This window comes from Salvelinus namaycush, chromosome 27 (genome assembly GCF_016432855.1).
Source record: "Salvelinus namaycush isolate Seneca chromosome 27, SaNama_1.0, whole genome shotgun sequence".
NCBI classification, from domain to species: Eukaryota; Metazoa; Chordata; class Actinopteri; order Salmoniformes; family Salmonidae; genus Salvelinus; species Salvelinus namaycush.
This window is the reverse complement of record NC_052333.1, coordinates 31,781,714-31,796,151: the sequence shown is the minus strand read 5'-3', so window position 1 is coordinate 31,796,151 and position 14,438 is coordinate 31,781,714. Positions and strand designations below refer to the sequence as shown.

At 42.9% G+C, this 14,438-nt stretch overlaps 1 protein-coding gene across 1 annotated transcript; it reads left to right on the top strand.

Annotated features, from left to right (window-relative positions):
• Nucleotides 1-2,387: 2,387 nt before the first annotated feature.
• Nucleotides 2,388-14,032, top strand: LOC120022857 (thyrotroph embryonic factor-like). Its single transcript, XM_038966896.1, has 4 exons — nt 2,388-3,434; nt 7,551-7,967; nt 11,130-11,395; nt 12,907-14,032. The coding sequence occupies exons 1-4, from the start codon at nt 3,245-3,247 to the stop codon at nt 13,120-13,122; spliced, it is 1,089 nt and encodes a 362-aa protein (XP_038822824.1). The 5' UTR covers nt 2,388-3,244; the 3' UTR covers nt 13,123-14,032.
• Nucleotides 14,033-14,438: the final 406 nt, after the last annotated feature.

Sequence of the window (14,438 nt, the reverse complement as noted above, 5' to 3'; positions counted from 1 at the left end):
TTGGACAATATACAAAAGTTATTGAGAAAGATCATTAAAAAAATACATGTACTAATGTTAATGAGAAAGATAATTAGAAAAATAATATTTGAATGATTAAATGTGTATTACTTGATTCTCTTAATTTTGATAGGAGAGAAATGTAATTAATTGCAGGCAATTTGTTGATGTGACAATCAAAATATACTGATTTAAAAATAAAATAAATGGGTCCCCGCTGAAAAAAGTTATGAATACCACTGATTTAAATCTAGAGCAATTCTGAACTCTTTCTTTTTGCCAATGCACAAATGATCGCTCCTACACATTTCACTGTTTGTATTTACCTTCCTATATGTTGATCATTTAAGTAGGTTCAAATAAATGGCAAAACTGCAAGGTGCTCCACACAGTGCGCTGTCCTTACCTTACACTGCAGAGATGTTTACAGCTCACGTGTTGGCACATGCCCTGTGCAGTGCCACACTCAATTAGAAACGGAGGGGAAAAAGCCCAGTAGATGAGTACGGCTGTTTAGTGCCAAAGGCTCACAACCGGCTGTTCTGAGAGTTTTCCTCTGTATCTGGGAGATTGTATATGTGTGCATTTGCTAGAATTCACTTTCCAAAAGTCCTTTATTTTATAATATACTGTATTTGGTCACCAGTTTGGCAGGGCCTGCATTTAACACTTCAGTCAGATTATCATAGTGTCAGTGGTGTGATACACATCAAACTCTTAGTAACATTTGATTTCTGTTGAGAGGATGGGCAGGCATGCAGCTGTGGTTGGAAAATGACTGGGGTAATATTATTCAGTGTCCTCTAGATGGCCATATGAGACCCTTTTATGAATGCTTACAGAAACCTAATCAGAGAGGGAGGGGAATATTTTGTGTGAGAAACATTGCAGTTTACATATTTTTTAAAAATGAAGTTATGCATGCACATTAAAAGTATCCATGCTATAACGTATTCGCACCATATTCACAAATCAAGGATTGATTCATCCGTGTAAATATTTGTCCATGTTTTAAATGTGTTGATTGTGGCATTTGATATTTTTGCTCTTAAAAACCGCACTATTGACTCCATCTAGTGGCTTGTAGGTCTAATGCATACAGGGGTGTGTTTTAAGCACTTTTTAAGATAGCACTACAATTAAGCTGTTGTACTTCTAAAGTGTGACTCATAAACGGGAAGTTTATTAAATGATCTTCATAATCATAACTAACTTAAACTTTCGAAGAAAATATTAGCTAGAGGGGTAGTATAGAGAAGTACCTTTTTATATATATATATTTTAAGTATTGACGCTTATTAGGCTACATTGTATTATTAGTAGGGCCAAGTATTAATAGCCTATTGTCATTATTGGAATGCTATAAGGAAAATGATCAAGCCAAACTATTACACTGTCGGGTGGTCACCAACTAAATACTTTAATACATGTCAAAGCAAATTCAGTATCTCGATCTTCCTAAATGCAACACTAATCCGTTCAATCTCTCTGGCCTCACTTGCCTCTTTTACTTCTGTCTCACGCGGCCCTACCATGGGGAAGTCTTTGGGCGGAGCCAATGACCTATTTTTGTCCAATAGCGTTCGGCAAAGGGCAGAGACTGACCTAATTTGGACCAATCGCAGCGAGGCAAGGCTGCGGGTAGGCACCACTCGAGCGTGCCATGGCCATGTGCTCGCTTTGAGAGCAGGAATCGTTCTTAAAGTGGTAGGGAGATATTTTGTTGCGGCCAAAACACTGACTTTCACGTTTTGGACCGAAGTAGATGTGATAATATTGATAATGATGATTTGAATGATTTGATTAATTTAACTATCACACAAAATCACGAAAGGGATCCGAGTCCTTTAAATTTCGGAGATAGCCCACACACCAAATAGCATACAAGGAATTTATTGGTAAAATCTTTGAAAATAAATGAGGCTACTGAACATTGCAGAGCAATTCCATTATTGTGTTGGCATAGGATTGGCTACAGGACCCGTGATCATAATCAATTAAACATATATGTATGTTGGTTCATTAATCTCGTGGTTACTGGTTTACCTTTATGACTGACAGTAAAGTCAACCACGTGTTCCATCGGTTCCATCACCAGGAGGGCCATTGAAAGTTATGCAGGAGGCGACTTGCTATGGTGGTTGTGGTTTGAGAAGAGTAATCAACAACTCCTTCTGTAACTGTTTTGCTTATGGGGGTACTCATTAATGCTGTTTGGGGCGTTTTAGTAGGTGTGGATCATGAATATTGACCAGTCTCTCCCCCAGCGCCAATCCCCGGTGAGCGGTGATGTCATGAGAGCGGCCCGTGTTCATTCCAGCTGACTCTAGCCGCGCGGTGCTTGGTTGCTTCCTTGCTGGCAGTTTACAGAAAGGGAGGGAGGGAGTGGGTGAAGGTGAACGACAAAAATAACGACAGAGAAAGAGGGAGGGAGAGAGAGCGCGCGACTAAGTGGGGAGAGGAAAACAAGGGACATTAACATCTATACTACTCTCATGTTGTTGGATATTATTTGACGAAGCCTTTTTCCCCCTTATCACCCCCCACCCTTTACCCCCCCCCTCCACCCCCAAACATACACTTCTTTTCAACTTTCTCTATTATTGGATTTCTTTGAGTTTTGAGACTTTACGTAGGACTACACATTCAATGCTCTCCGTTATATTATAGGCATTTCTCGAAAATCCATTTAAATTATTTTTCGTGGAATATTTTTGTCCAGGTCAAGAAGAAAATCAACTCGGTGCGATGCCTATTATCCTCAAATAAATGGACATCATCAAGCAAGGCATGTTTCGCGAAATCTGAGCGCTGATGTCCAACTTTGTTTATCTCATAGATAGAGGCTGGAATAAGAGATTTATTAAAGGGCCCATTGCATCTGGCAAGATTATAGAATCGAACACTTATTTGACCATGGACATTTCTTTGAGGACATCATTTTCACTTTTGATTTCTCCATGGACATTTGGAAGAGCAATAGTTTATTGTTGATGTCAAGTTATATTTGATATGTCGAATTTCACTGTTATTCTCTAGCACTTTCTTAATTCATATTTAGAAAAACTATCATTCGGTGTTCGAATGAGGTAAATAACAGTTGGTGTAGCAGTGTGTATTCAGCTGTCCACCTTTTTAATCGTCACGTCACTGTGTTGTGAACCCGTTCACAGCCAGTCAATCGTTTGTGGATTAATCGGATAAATTCCGCGTTCATTCCACGGTGGGAATCAACGGCGTACCAATGTCTAGGCCGCTCACACAGCTCCTACCGCCTGACCTCCCTGCCGGAGCGAGCCCACAGTTCAGTACGGGTAACCTCGCAGGTAGTGTCCCGACCGGCGGACACTTGAACTCCATGGCCAGCCTCAAGACACTCCTACAGCTGCCCATCAAGGCTGACCAGCGAGCGAAAGACTGCTGTGCAATGAAAGGTGAGGTTTGTGTGTGTCTGTGTGTGTGGTGGGGGCAGGGAGGGAAGGAAGGGGGAAGTTCATGCATATCAAATGTTAAAATGAATAAATACACACACACAGGCTGGCCTGCAATCTTTGTTTTCATTCTGTTGGCTTGAATTCATGTTTATAAATATAAAGTGTATAGGCTTGACAATTCTTGCTTTGACTTGTATCATGCATTACTTATGGAAATAGGTTCATATTTTAAGACAACACAGCAACAAGAACACACACACACACACAAACAGCGTTGAACATTAGTGCTTTTATCCTTCAATAAAGACCTTCAATAAGGTCATAGCTCATGATATTGATGTACACTGAGCGAACAAAACATTAGGAATGCCTTCCTAATATTTAGTTGTACCCCCTTTTGCCCTCAGAACAGTCTCAATTCGTTGGGGGCATGGACTCTACAAGGTGTCAAGTGTTCCACAGGGTTGCTGGACCATGACTCAAATGCTTCCTACAGTTGTGTCATGTTGGCTGGATGTCCTTTGGGTTGTGGACCATTCTTTATACACACGGGAAACTGTTGAGCGTGAACAACCCAGCAGCATTGCTGTTCTTGACACACTCAAACCGGGAGGCGCCTGGCATACCCTGTTCAAAGGCATTTACATTTGTCTTGCCCATTCACCTGCTGAATGGCACACACACACAATCTCAAAGCTGAAACATTATTTTTTTTAACCTGACTCCTCCCCTTAATCTACACTGATTGAAGTGACATCAATAAGGGATCATAGCTTTCACCTGGATAGTCTATGTCAGGGAAAGAGCAGGTGTTCTTAATGTTTTGTACACTCAGTGTATAAAGATGTCTAACACCAGTTCTCAATCCAACAAACATTGATTTTCACACTAGAGCCATTTTAAGTACACATTTTAGATTTCTGCCTAAACAGACATACCCGAAAGTATTATTTATCATAAATGCCATAAGCAATACCTAGTCATTCTTATACTGCCAGAAAGATTAAAGTCTCACTTTTCTGGTATTTTTTTAAAATAAATTGCTGAGGTATAGTTACTTTTGAGGACACAAATTCAAATTTACAGTACATTTATGATGGAAATATAAAAAATCATGTATCATTTGTTTCCTATTCATGGGTTGCGTGTTTCGTCACGATATTGTTTTGAACGTTCGATTTGTACTGATGCCCAACTGAGCGTTCAACTCAATGCATCGTCAATGAGCGCTGATGAAGATTTCATCAAAAGTGCATTACATTGGCTTGGAAATACAATGCCATTCAAAGGGAGGCAATTCATTTGTCTCTGATTTTTAGCTACCTAAGGTTAGATTTGCTAGCTATTTTTTGGGACGAACTTTGCTAGCCAATGACAACATTGCCATCTGTCTAAAGTACATTTGGGGACATGATAATGCTGGCAAAGTTGTTTCCTACTAAACATTTCACTACTTTACCAATAACATCGTATTTCCAGGCACTATATTGTAATTTACACTAAACAGTCCAGAACGACTGGGCTTATCACGATGTTAGGGCACCACTATTGTGCCGCTGATAGAGGGCGGTTTGAGAACGTTCCTTTTTCTTGTTGCTTTTTTTGCTTGAGAACGTTCCTGAACGTTCCTGACCTGACCGAGTGACGGAGGTGCAACCTATGAATTCAACAAAAATAGGTCTTGACATTATTTAAATGCTTTCTAAATATTGTAACATTCAAATGATAAATGACTTACTATAATATTCCACATTTCCTATAACTGTGAAATAAATATGATCACACTTAGTGACAGTACAAAATTGGCACCATTTCATATAAATGAAGACGGACAAGTTTCTGCCCAGCAAAGCAGAGACGCCATTTATGCGGCCGCTAACTTGTTACAACTTCAGCTTTAAGCACAAGTTCCTCTTTGAGCAATTGAAAGTGGTATTGTTGAAATTCTACAAAATTATTTTGTATCTTTTCTTGTTGAAAGATCTAAATCCAGCTGAAAACGTCGCAGCGAGACGTGTGCCGTGTTCATTGGAAGCGGAGCTACAAGGCTCACAGCCAGAGGAAATTGATCCTTTGTCTGGATAGGCCAGAAAATGTGACGTGTTGCTCCCTATGCAAATGAGGTGTTAGATTTTCACATACTGCGTCTCAGATGAGAGCGGAGAGAAGCATGCGGAACGGGACAACCAGAGCTTTCATGGAGTGCACAGCCATTGATGTTATGCCGTTCACAGAGTGTTCTGTACACAAAAATGACGGGCGGAACCGGTCCAGAACCACACAAAATCCCCTAAATAGGGGACGTAACGTTTAAGTTGACTGGATGTCACAACCTCAGTCAACTTCTGTCTGTCTAACATCCTCCCCCTGGTGGCTATATAGTTGAACAACGTCCCTCCACCTTTTACATGGATGGTCTTTGTGTGTGTGAGATGATGCTGATCAAGACTGACAGCTCTTCCATTGGAGTCCGAGCACAAAGGGCCTACCAGCATCAAGTTCACCATCAGAACATGCATAGTCGTGGTGCATCACTAATGTTAATAAGGGATGGAGAAGGGTTTTATTACATGAGATGGAGTCTTGAGTCTTTTTTGCATCCGAGAGAGTTAGTTGCCTGAGGCTTCGATGCATGATGCATTTCCCTTAAAACAAAAACAGTATATTCCTCTCCCTGGCATGCTTTGTTCTTCGCCCTCGTATACACCCACACGCATCTCTCCTCTCTCCCTCGTCTATTCTCCTCTCCATCCTCTAGCACGTTTACCATATCTCCTCATTCACTCCTCTTGCACTTCTCACATCTCCCTCACTCCCCCTTCACATCTGTCTCTTCTCATCCCTCTTTTTTTCTTTGCATTGCACACCTCTCTTTTCTCTCCTTCTCTCTCCTCTCCCATCACCCCCGTCCTCCTATTTGCACTCCCTCTTATTTCTCTCCTCACCCTTCATTATCATCTGCTATATTTCCTCTCATCCCCCAATGTCGCCCTATCAGCCATCTCTCCTATTTGAATCTCTTTAATCTCCACTCCTCTTCCCTTTCCTCTCCCTTATCAACCCATCTCCTTTTATATTCATTCCCTCTGTCTCTTTTTACTGTCTCCATTCCCTGTAATTACTCCTCTGTTTGTTCCTTCTCCTCTCTCTGATTTGGCGTTGCTTTCCCTTCCCTTTCTCCCCTCTCATTTCTCCTGTCTTCTCTCTCCTGTCAGTCTTTCTTATTTTGCATTCCCTTTTTTTTTTCCTCCACTCCCTCTCTCTCTTCCCTCCTACATGTCTCGCTCCTCTCCATCTGCATGTGTGTGCGTGCTGACAATAATGTGCTGTGCTGTCCAGAGCCACCAGTACAGTCCGGGTGTGATCGTCACACTATGAATCAGGCCTGTCACCCTTTCCCCTACCACTTCTGCCTTGTCTCTGTGAAATCCTCTGCCTAGCTCTCAGCGGGGTCACACTGATAGTCATCCCCCATTTTTGAGCCTCCTCTCCTTGCTCATTAATCTGATTGCTCTCGCCTCCCCTTATTACCTCCTCCAACTCAAGGGGATGAGGGGCTGAGACACCAGACGATGCCACCTCTGCTAATAGTTTTAGTATAGCATCTCATTCTTTCTTCAGGATGTTAGCCTACCATCTCACTCTTCCTTCATTATGTTAGCTTAGCGTCTCACTCTTTCCTCATGATGTTAGCTTAGCATCTCACTTCTTCGTTATGATGTCAGAGCAGCATTTCAGTCCACCTTCATGATATTTGCATAGCATCTCACTCCCTTCCTCACATTATTCAGCCAGCCTGTGTGTGAATGGGAAGACTGCTGCCACTGTTGCTGATGCATCCATGTAATGGCGGTTGGTTGCCTGCAAAGCTGATAAGGGCACGAGGCTCGCAGGCAGATTATGTGATGATAAGAGACATCAGTGATGAACACTGAAGAGGCTGGATTGTTGCACTCAATGGCCCTTCTTTCTTTCTCTCTCTCTCGCTATCTCTTCTTCTCCTCAATGTTCTCTCTCTTTTATTCTCTCTTTCTCTCTCGCTCTTTCATGCTCGCTCTCTCTCCATCTCTCTTCTCTCCATCTGTTTTTCTCTCCCTCCCAATCTCCCGCTAACAGACAAAGACAAGCCCCAGGACTCGGACGAGGACACCATGGGTGGGGGCCCAGGCGGACGGCCTTCCCAGTCGGCTTTCCTGGGGCCCCATCTGTGGGAGCGCACGCTACCCTGTAGCGACGGTGGCCTCTTCCAGCTGCAGTACATGGACCTGGAGGAGTTCCTGACTGAGAACGGCATGGCCATGCACAGCAAAGGTGGCAACGGCGCCAGCGCCCAGGTGCCCTCGCAGAGCTCCCTGCAGTCGGCCGTGCCCAACCAGAGCTCCCAGTGCCCGCCGTCCTCCCCTCCGCTATGTTCTTCTTCATCATCCTCCATGTCCTCCTCATCTTCCTCCTCCTCGCTGCTGAGCCTGGACAACGGGCCGCCACCACCAAACGGACTGCCAGGCATGATGGGAGGGCCCGAGTGCCTACGTGGTTAGTAGGGTGTGTGGTTAAAGAGGGGAGGGTGTGGGTGGGTCCAGGTACGTGTGTGTGTGTTTGATTGTGTCCATGCAAGTGTTTTGTTTCTTTTTGACCATATGTTTGCATGTCTTGCGTTGGTGTGTCAAATCAAATCACATTTTATTTGTCACATACACGTGTTTAGCAGATGTTATTGCGGGTGTATCAAAATGCTTGTGTTTCTAGCTCCAGCAGTGCAGTAATATCTAATAAGTAATATCTAACAATTTCACAACAATACACACACACACACAAATCTGTGTGTCTGAGCAAATCTTGTGTGTGGAAGATCGACAATGTTGCAAGATTGCTGGAGCCGTCATTGCAGTAGTTGCACCCTCCTCAACATTCCCTAGGTCGGCATTGGTTGGTGGGGGAAAGCACGGCAGTTTGTGGAGCTCAAAGGCAAAAACAAGTATGTAGGAGAGCCAGTGGAACGGCTTTGTGTTTTATTTGTCTAGTGTGAAATTGGTGGCATGATGCTGGCCGGAGATGCGCATGGGACAGGGGACAAAAATATTAGTAGAAGCTATATAAAAAGACGGGGTGTAGTGTCAAGCTAGTCCAGTAGACTTTTCACTGCCCTTTTATTTTAACACCAACGCCTTCTGGTGGCATTTTCTAAACAACACATACTATTGTATACTACCTTCATAAAGTACATTTCGTTTTCAAAATACAAGCACATGCTTTACAATAACCATCAAGGTTATTGTATATACTAAATGTTTGCACTTTAGGTGACTTGACCTATATTGCAGACTCCATGGGTTGCGGGGGGCAGATTCTTCTGACATTGCCAGCAGTAAGATTTTAGTTCCATTTCCAAAAAGACAAGGACTGTAGCCTTCAAATAGTTATGTCACTTTCTATTTTCTGACAAAACATTCTTGCCCGATCTGGTACTGGGTCCAAAACAACCACTCAGAGTTTACAAATACAGATCTGCTAGATATGAGCAACACAAACACACGACATTTATAAAGAGAACCTACACTGATTAGTTACAGCACAGGAAAGACAATCAGAGTTACACCTTAGCTTGGAGAAATACACAAGTACATCAATCATAGAAATGGTGAGGTTAACTTAAGAAACTCCCCTCTTTTACCACATTGATTCATTTGAATGAAATGTGGAGATGAACAGGTTATTAAGGAAGACTCTGCAGTACAGTAAAAACTGCACAGAGAGAGAGGGAGAGAGAGCTGTCATTTTTCTCTCCCTCACTCTCTCCCCTCCCTCTCTCACACGCTTGGGCCATGTGCAGGCATCACGTCACGTGCCGATGCAGAGAGCAATGGAGCGAGAGACGGGAAGGGTGGGGCGTAGGAAGAGGGAGGGGTTGGAGGGAGGCATAGAGGGGGAGTAAAGCAGAGAGCGAGAGATAACATTGCATAAGACTAGCCTAGCATAAAGAAGCAGAGAGATTTACATTGCAGAGATAACGCCACCATGTCGCCACACCAGTGTCTTTACACACTGAACAACATTGTGACATAACATTTCAGAATTTCATGTTGTTGACAAGGACTGAGGGAAAGACTGCTGTGAAATGAAAGGTGAGGTGTATTGTTTGTGTGTGATGGGGGGGGGGGGGATAGTTTGTCCTATGGATACTTAGGAAGGAAGAATTCTGTGTATATTTTAAATATAAGGTAGAGGGAGGTGGTGGTATGTTGGGTTGGAGGGATATTGTAGGGAACTGTCTTTGTGGTGGCTATGGAGCAAGGGGACTGGGGAATGCATTTTATGTAACACACTTCCTACATTCCATTTCAGCATTGCATTTCCTCAAGTGTTTTCTAAAGACAGAGCACAATCAAACAATTGTTGCCAACAAGACTGATTTCCCCAGAGAGAATGCAATAATCAATAACACCGAGACCAATATTTAATTGAAATGTAAAATGAAATGGCTATGTTATAGCTAATTTATGAATGTATAGGGAATGTATTGGTTGTCTTCCAGAGAGCAGCTGGTCTTGATTAGGCTATACCCTTGACGAAAAAGCTGCTGTGGCCATAGCTATAGCTCATATTACACCTCAGGGAAATAAAACAATGTTGTAAAGGCCTAATAAATTGCAGTCTAATTTCACTGGTTAAAGTGGAGTGTGAAAAAATAACGACAAATAATAGTGTGTTTGGATTATGAACGCTTTAAAATCCTGCTTCAAAGTCTTACCTTGAAAATTAGCATGTATTGCTATCAAATGTCAAAAAAAATTATATTAAAGGGGTTGGTTCACTATTTTACAACCTGATGACAGATGGTTCCTCACCCTGAAAGTAGTCTATGGGCCAGGAGGAACTGTAATCAGGTTTCTTTCAACAGCCACTACAAACTTCAGTTAACTTTATAGACACCACAAGCTAACAATCAATGGAAGTGATGGGGGCATGTGTGTTTTTTTTTTAAATGGCAAAATCACCTTTAAGCAACATCAAACTAAATATGGAGTTGATTTAAATTGATTTCAGGGGATTTGGACATTATTTTTGTAAACATGCTCACATGCCCCCCATCACTTCCGTTCACTCTTAGCTTGTGGTGGCTAAGGATAGCTGAAGTGGGTAGTGACTGTTTATTGAAAACCAAACCTTGGATTACATGGACTACTTTCAGGGTGATGAACCATCTAACATCAAGTTGTAAAATATTGAACTACTCCTTTAAAGATAATACTAATTTTACTAACTGAGGGAAATATAGTATGACATTGATCAAAGGTTAAAGAGGGGGGAGAGAGCAATGGCCATACGAAAGCTCAGTGCTGTGTGTAGAAGGTTGTTTACACAGCAGCACTGTTCTTGGATCACTTTTAACTTTTTGCCCAAAATGGTTGTTATTAGGATTGGGCATTGATGTCGGCTTATCCTGGATCAGCCAGCTCAACCACATGACTGACTGATTGATGTAGCCTATGCTTCCACCTGGTGGACGATCTGTATCCCTGCAGCCACCGTGCAGCAGCCAGTTTATAAACGAGTGATGTTGCCATATACACAGAAATAACAAATCCTCTTTACCTTATTCTTGGCATGCTGGAGGCTTTGACCCTTCACCCTGGCCACGGTGGGAAGCATGTGACCAACCAAAAGTTTTGTTTTTGTTGGCCTCTCTCATTATAGGTGGCCAGGTCATGCCTCCAGACCTCTCGCCCTCCTCCACCACCACCTCCTCCTGCCTCCCCGGGCCGCCAGGAGGCTCACTGGTCGCCAACGGCACCGCTGACGTCATGGTGAACTTTGACCCGGACCCAGCGGACGTGGCGCTGTCCAGCGTGCCGGGCCAGGAGGCCTTCGACCCCCGGAGGCACCGCTTCTCGGACGAGGAGCTCAAGCCACAGCCCATGATCAAGAAAGCCCGCAAGATGCTGGTCCCAGATGAGCAGAAGGTACTACATTTCTTGCGATTCTTGGCTTTAAACGTAGTTTGCACCTAAGAAGCTTCAAGGTAAAGTTAGCAATACGATGTCATCATACGAAGCGGGGCAACTTCCTGCTTACTCAAGTGAATGACAACGGGGGCATGCCTCAAGGAAGGGCACACATTGGGGAGGGGCAAGTTTGAACTGGCCTGTAGATATGCATGCAGTAAATAACAAGGTAAGAATGAGGTAGGAAACTCTCATATTGCTTGCTGTACAGTAGCTCATTGTGACGGCATTGTTATTAAGGCACATGCTTTAATAAAATCTTTATATACAGTTGAAGTCAGAAGTTTACATACACTTAGGTTGGAGTCATTAAAACTTGTTTTTCAACCACTCCACACATTTCTTGTTAACAAACGATAGTTTTGGCAAGTCTGTTAGGACATCTACTTTGTGCATGACACAAGTCCAACAATTGTTTACAGACAGATTATTTCACTGTATCACAATTCCAGTGGGTCAGAAGTTTACATACTCTAAGTTGACTGCCTTTAAACAGCTTGGAAAATTCCAGAAAATGATGTCATGGCTTTAGAAGCTTCTGATAGGCTAATTGACATCATTTGAGTCAATTGGATGTGTACCTGTGGATGTATTTCAAGGCCTACCTTCAAACTCAGTGCCTCTTCGCTTGACATCATAGGAAAATCTAAATAAATCAGCCAAGACCTCGGAAAATAAATGGTTCATCCTTGGGAGCAATTTCCAAACGCCTGAAGGTACCACGTTCATCTGTACAAACAATAGTACGCAAGTATAAACACCATGGGACCACACAGCCATCATACCGCTCAGGAAGGAGACGCGCTCTGTCTCCTAGAGATGAATGTCCTTTTGTGTGAAAAGTGCAAATCAATCCGAGAACAACAGCAAAGAACCTTGTGAAGATGTTGGAGGAAACAGGTACAAAAGTATCTATGACCCCAAGCATACTTCCAAAGTTATGGCTTAAGGACAACAAAGTCAAGGTATTGGAGTGGCCATCACAAAGCCCTGACCTCAATCCTATAGAAAATATGTGGGCAGAACTGAAAAAGCGTGTGCGAGCAAGAAGGCCTACAAACCTGACTCAGTTACACCAGCTCTGTCAGGAGGAATGGGCCAAAATTCACCCAATTTATTGTGGGAAGCTTGTGGAAGGCTACCCGAAACGTTTGACCCAAGTTAAACAATTTAAAGGCAATGCTACCAAATACTAATTGACTGTATGTAAACTTCTGACCCACTGGGAATGTGATGAAAGAAATAAAAGCTGAAATCATTCTCTCAACTGTTATACTGAGTTTAAAGGTATTTGGCTAAGGTGTATGTAAACTTCAGACTTCAACTGTACATGCTTCAAGTGTGAAACTACAATGCTCAGCTTTGACACCTCTCCCCCTTCCCCATCACAAAACTGACCCTTCTTGCCCCTCTCCTCCTCTCTCCTCTCCCCCCCACAACACGCCTCTACTTTGCCGTGACTCCTGCAGGACGACAAGTACTGGAGCCGGCGCTACAAGAACAACGAGGCGGCCAAGCGCTCACGTGACGCCCGGCGCCTCAAGGAGAACCAGATCACGGTGCGCGCCGCCTTCCTGGAGCGAGAGAACGCTGCTCTCAGACAGGAAGTGGCCGACATGCACAAGGAGCTGGGCCGCTGCCGCAACATCCTCAACAAGTTCGAGAGCCGACACGAAGACTTGTGAGGAAGAAGAAGAAGATGAGGGGAAGGGTGGGAGAGGGTTAGAAGGCAGCCCCAACATTGGCAGCACTTTAGTTGAGGGGGTGCGCGTACGGCCTACGTAGACGTGACGTAAGCATTGTATGACACCTGGCGTAAGCATCCGTGTTGAGAGTAGCCCGCAGTGTTGTAGTGAGTGCAGCCTTCATTTTGTGTATCTGTGCTATGCTGGTTTCACTTCCCGTGTCTCTTTGACAGGTTGCGTCGTGACGTCATTCAGTGTTTATATCAGGTGCGTTGCAGTGTTTTTTCGGGTAATGCGCAGGCCATACGCGCACCCATTCAGATGGGTGTGTTCAAGTCATACAGATCACAGACGAATAATGTTTTTAAGCTAAAGGCAAGGAGACAAGCCAGGGGAGGACAGATGTGTAATTTTTTCTATGACTAAACATGTATATTTTTTAACTGTACTGAGCAAGGAGGGAGGCATGGGCAAACTAGAAAACAGAGGATGAGCTATATCTAGAGGAGGAGGATTAGGAGAGGTAGGCAGAAGAGAGGAAAGCAAAGAGATTTCAACATAGGAAAACTGTATATTTTTATATTTGCAAAAACAGTTCAGAGGAGATTTTGGAAATACTCTTTTGTATATTTTATATATGGGTGAGTTTAGTAGAGAGATCGGGGCTATATGAAGATGTTTTAACAACAGGGTAGATTGATAAATTATATATTTTGAACTTTGAACAACCATCCCGGTTTAGGGACATCGATCCCGAAGAGGTTTTAAGATAGAAGGGTCAGAGGTCATAATAGAGAATGTATAATGGTTGTTTCCAGGGAAAACATGGCGGCGATAGAGGAGATGTATCTTAGTAAATGATTGTGGACATGAACAGATAGAAGGTTAAATAAACATTGTATAGTTTAAATAGTGTTCTTGTGGGTTTGTTCAAGCACTTAAAGGAAATGTTCATTTTTTTTCACTCCAGCACCACCTCAACATCAACATATGTGAAAATGGCACGTTTCTATATTTTATAGTAAAATAAATAGAGGAAGGTAAGTGTTTCCAATTAGATCCTAAACCAGTTAGTAGGAAATTAGTAGGCAATGCCTACTCATAATTGGTTAAAAATCACATGATGCACACCGAAGATGTCATTGGGGGAAACACTTATCTTAGAAACATGCAATTTTCACATATGTTGATGTTGGGGTGGTGCTGGAGATGATGAATGTGAAAAGTGGTGGAGTTGCCCTTTAATTTATTATCTTCTTTTTGATTCTTTTCTTGCATTAAATCTTTTTAATTGTGTGTCTGGCAGTGAGGGGGAG